This window comes from Austrofundulus limnaeus, unplaced genomic scaffold, assembly GCF_001266775.1.
Source record: "Austrofundulus limnaeus strain Quisiro unplaced genomic scaffold, Austrofundulus_limnaeus-1.0 Scaffold1, whole genome shotgun sequence".
Classification (NCBI taxonomy): Eukaryota; Metazoa; Chordata; class Actinopteri; order Cyprinodontiformes; family Rivulidae; genus Austrofundulus; species Austrofundulus limnaeus.
This window is the reverse complement of record NW_013952403.1, coordinates 8782966-8788166: the sequence shown is the minus strand read 5'-3', so window position 1 is coordinate 8788166 and position 5201 is coordinate 8782966. Positions and strand designations below refer to the sequence as shown.

At 38.6% G+C, this 5201-nt stretch overlaps 1 protein-coding gene across 1 annotated transcript in view; it reads right to left on the bottom strand.

Annotated features, from left to right (window-relative positions):
• Positions 1-12: 12 nt before the first annotated feature.
• gfpt2 (glutamine-fructose-6-phosphate transaminase 2) overlaps positions 13-5201 on the bottom strand; it is a gene marked incomplete at its 5' end in the record, with an annotated part of 22903 nt that continues 17714 nt past the window's right edge. Inside the window, 8 exon segments of the mRNA XM_014008453.1 lie at positions 13-171; positions 1628-1789; positions 1886-2053; positions 2583-2710; positions 2826-2940; positions 3156-3313; positions 3495-3615; positions 4162-4259. Of these exon segments, the coding sequence (XP_013863907.1) occupies positions 127-171; positions 1628-1789; positions 1886-2053; positions 2583-2710; positions 2826-2940; positions 3156-3313; positions 3495-3615; positions 4162-4259 (995 nt within the window).

The following is a 5201-nucleotide window of genomic DNA, read 5'->3' as shown; positions in this document are numbered from 1 at the left end:
CTAACCTCACACACACACACACACACACACACACACACACACACACACACAATGTTTGATTGCACAATTGCTCCGTAAATCTGGTTAAGCTACCTCTCTCCTCTCCTGGGGCTTTGAAAACTGTAATTATTCCACCGTCACAGACTTGGCCAAGTTTCTGGGAAAGTCGACCTGAAAAGAGAYAAGACAGAAAAGGTGCCTGGGATGAATTACTGTCCTGTAGACTGCATCGTGAGAATTCGGCCACAGTTGTCGGACTGATAAAGGTCACTCGCTGTAAGGTAACTAAGCACTTCCCTTTACAATAAAACAAGCAATGAAAACTTGGGGGAGACTGARGGTCCTGCAGAAACGTTAGCAAATGGAAAAAAAWWAAWTWAAAAAAGCATACATTACKATAGTTCAGGCTTGATTTATATTTCTGCTGTAAATCTGCTTCGTATCTGCAGTGTGGATTTGTTCCCTACTCTGATTTGATGAGGRGCCTTTTAAAGTCATGTAATTTGCTGACATGACAATTTAGTTTTCAACAATTCAGATTAGTTTGCAAAGTTTTTAGAAGAAAGCAAAAAAAGTAGTAATTTCTGCTCAAATGCAACAGTATTTATCAAGATCTAATCAAAAGACTGATGTCAAGGAAAACATGCACGCCAAATTAAAGTATGTAAAATGGTAAACAGATGCTTTTTGTGTAAGAGTTGAACATTCCCAACAGAAAAAAAGTGAACGTTTTGAAACCAGTATGTGCACTGGAGGTGTGGAGTTTAAGTCCTGCAATCATGGTGTTACGTGACCTTTATTTCAACCATGAAATAACTTGTTACAGTTAAATGTGTTAGAAAAAGGAATATTTGTAAAAATGATGTGAATTAACAAGACGTAAAAAAAAATCTCTCCAGTGTATTTTTTATTATTATTATTATTGTTTTTTATCAAGGGCAAAATGCTCTGTTTGTTCACATGTCAGGGCAGGATTTCAAACCTTTGTCCTGCAAGAATGTTTGTTCCTATTTTGGCTGTTTCTGCTCAGAGATCTATCCCAAACATTTCAGCTTCTGACCAACAAAATTACAATAGCAGAAAACTGTGCACATATCAATTTTCGGGGTGATAAACATTAGTAGGTCAAATAAACACAGGCTTAGTAACAATATCTTTAAGAACACTAACCTCACACTGTTATAAAAAAATTAAGACAAAAATTAATTGTTAGTYGTCATCTTTAAATGTGATCCATTCTGAAAATCTTTTCAAGACCCCACCTTGACATTTCGGGACCCACAGAGGAGTTCCAACTCCAGCTTTGGGAACCACTGGTCTGTAGGGCCAGCACTGTGATAAACTCACACCTTAGCACAGTTTAGAGTAACGTGAGCTTTTGGATAGAAGTGAAAACTGGAGGATGCAGAGAAAACCCGGGCTTACAGCAGTGAGAACATGGAAGTTCTACACAAGGACCCCAGCAGAGATTTGAACCCAATATTTTCTTGATACAGAAAGCAACTGARACAGCAAACAAAATAAAATAATAAAACTCTCACCAGTGTTTCTGACATACATTCATAGAAACCAATGCATGATGGGGTGTTTTTGTATTCTTAGAGTTTTGATAAAAACAACAACTTACATCATATCCTCGCAGGACAGCCAGGTGGAATGACAGCAGCTGCAGGGGGATGACGCTGAGAATGCCCTGCAGACAGTCCACAGTCTGCGGCAGCTCAATGGTCTGGTAGGCATTCTTTATTAGCTCTGAATCTTCCTGGCAGCACAGGATAATGGGTCGACCCTGRCAAAGGAAGAGACGAAGAGTGTCAGAAAACTCATATTTTATGCTGTTGCGTTAGTTTGGCTGTGGTCTCTCTGTGGTAAAAAAAGGACCCACCGATCTGGCAGTGACTTGCTGCAGGGCGTTCTGACACTTGGTGTAGCAGGAGTCGCGCATGATGACCATGATGACGGGCATGTGTTTGTCTATGAGTGCCAACGGGCCYTGCTTCAGCTCTCCAGCCAGGATGCCCTCAGAGTGCATGTAGGTGATCTCCTTAATTTTCTGCATTTGTAAAAARAACCATTTTCTACTTAAGAATAAAGGCAGCAGATGAGCTAGCAATGATTTAAGATGGGGGTTTAACTGAGCTTAAATTATAAAAGGTCAGTTTCAGTCACTACTAACTGAAAAAAGATACAAACTGAACATAATTTATAGTCAGTATATGTTTAATAATTAATGCAGAAATATAAATCAGCAACTGAAGATGACTAGATTTTCTTGATTTTAAAGTTGATTAAGTGAGAAGTTTGTACAATGGATGCTTAGTTTTTAAGAAAAATMAGAAGAAACAGAAATTTTAATCCCAAGTTGATGGACTAGTTCWAATACATTTTTAAAAATTAACTCATTGGTTGAATAAAACTATAATAAATGTCCCATTTGGCCCATGGGCCTTGAGTTTGTCATAGGCTTTCATGGATTATAAATACAGCTGATAACATCATAACTARTGTATTATTTAAAGTTATCATTTTGTGAAATATAAAATAGACAACTGTAGATAATTAAACTAAAGATTTTAGCTCACCAGCGCCCCCTCAAGGCAAGTGGCGTAATTGTAACCTCGACCCATAACCAAAAGGGATCTTTGTTGGTACAGTTCATTAGCAATGGTCTTGATCTTCTCATCCAGGGACAGCACTTTTTTGATCAGCTCTGTAAGGTRGGAGGCAGAATGGGTCAGATTAACACTTTAAAGTGACATTATGTTGGTTTTACAAAGCATCCCCATCATCTGAGTCCACATTTAAAAGACGGAGGGCGTACTGACCCGGTAGCACCTTGAGGCCGTGGATGATCTCCAGTCTTCTCTTCTGCAGGGAGAGTCTGTCCTCACTCATCATCAGACTGAACATGATGAGGGCCACAAACTGACTGGTGTAGGCCTGGAGCGCAGACAGAACAAACACTTGTTAAAAAAAGAAAAAAGAAAAGAAAAGAAAAGAAAAGCGCCCAGAAGTGGTTTAGCAACACTGCACAACGCATCAAGTTACACCACTATATATTTATAACCACTGAGACGCTGGTTTGTTTCTATAACTTCATCYAAGTTTCATCTTCTTATCAGATGATTTTTAATCTATGATCGTGGGAAGCYTACCTTGGTGCTAGCTACTCCTATTTCTGGTCCGGCGTTGATGTGGACTCCACAGTCAGTTTCCCTGCAGATGGAGCTGCCCACAGTGTTGGTGATACCAACGGTGAGAGCGCCTCGGTCTTTGCAGTAACGCAGAGCCATCAGAGTGTCTGCTGTTTCTCCTGAAGGAGTCCAGAGAGGGAGAGCGTCACTTCATCATGTGTAAATACAGCTAAAATAACTGAAAACTTGAATAGTCAATAAAAAAGGGTCAACACGTCGAGTTGTTTTCATGGTTGGTTTTCTTTGTGACAAAGAAGGTCCCCCTAACTAGCAAGTAATCAGGATCGCTAGTATTGTTACCTGACTGGCTGATGAAGAAGCACACGTCGTCTCTGAAAACAGGTGTGTTGCGATCAAGGAAGTCGCTCGCCAGCTCCACCATGACAGGAAGTTCTGTCAGCTCCTCGAGAAGCTGTCTGGTCTGAAAAGCAGCAAAAACAGCATTCCTTTTCACAATTCAAATTTCGGTTTTCAAAATTCATCTTCCCTGTGATTACTCAGTGTTATTAGAATCTAAGAGCTGCTTTAAGACTGCTGTTTTAAGTTTAAAATATATATATAAATAGTGTTTATTTTGGGAGGTAGGCTATCTGTTTATAGGATTTCAAGGCAAACCTAAATGTRAAGTCTGCTCAGAGATGCTGTTTGCCATGAAGGGTTARYATATAAATTGTCACTGCAACATGTRGCACAAAGCTAAATATGCTAAGTGGATGGAAGTAACAAACAACAGCAACTTTTTACCAGAACCACAACCACACAGCTGTCTGCACTCTAGGCGTCTTACTAAACATTTTTTTAAATTTCCGTTTTATTACATGTGGGTAAGTGCGCAGTGCTATGTGGCCCTTTGGTAGTGTCAACAAAAAATTGTGACCCTCTCCATTTAAGTTGCCCAACTCTTGAAGGTAAGGTATAGAAGGTGCCTTAGCTTCTGGAAATAATACAGTATATTGGCTGAACTCACAGCGACTGCAGCGTGGAAGCTGGTGCCACAGCCGATCATGATTAGCCGTCTGCAGCGTTTGATCTCCTTCAGGTGGTCTTTCAGTCCTCCAAGAACCACTTTGAGAGAGAGAAAAAAGAAAATATTAGTATTTGGTCGAGCAACATACTGGAATGATCAAGTCTTACATTTAGAAAAAAAAGTGGACGTTTAAAAAAAGGACTTATAAATAATAAAAAGTTAATTTAGCAACCATACCTTTCTTCTAATTTTTTATTCATACATTTTTTGGTCATTAATATACCACAACTAGTGGTGGGCAGCACTAATCTAAAAATTAGTTCCACTAGCCCTAAAACACTAACTCAAATATTTAGGTCCCCTAATTCTAAAGCACTAATGAACTGAAAGTTTTAGCAAAAGCTAATTCTAAAGCACTAAAATAACCCAGTCAACCCATGAACGTTCTTCAACAGACAACATGAGTCACATATTTCCATGTTGTTCTCTTAAGACTTWTCATTGACATTCCACAGCTGCATTTGGGTTCATATATAGTCAATATATTGCACCTAGTTGATGTGACACACATATGAACAAAATGTGTGACAGCTTTCATCCTCAGTTGTTAACATTAAAGTTGATTAATAACATTTATAGACCTCAGTTAGTGTTTCTAAATTTAGCCCATAAATTAAATTTAACAAGTGCTTATCCACTAATAAATTTTAAAATTAGCAAAAGCCCTAAAGCACTAATCAAGAAATTAGTCCCCCTTTAGTGCTTTAGTGCTTTAGGGGAACTGTGCCCACCACTGACCACAACAATCAGAACATTTAAGTGATGAGTGCTACAATTTTTGGGTTTCATGATTGTAATACTTTTTAAAATATTTAACTTCATTTACAAATATTTTCCTCAGAAACACACAGAGATGCTCCAAAAACATTTTTTAAAAATATGATCTCTTGCTCTATTTTTGTCTTTTCATGTTGTTTCTGGGCTCTCCCTTAGAGATAGGGTGAGAAACTTGGTCATCCGGGAGGGACTCAGAGTAGAGC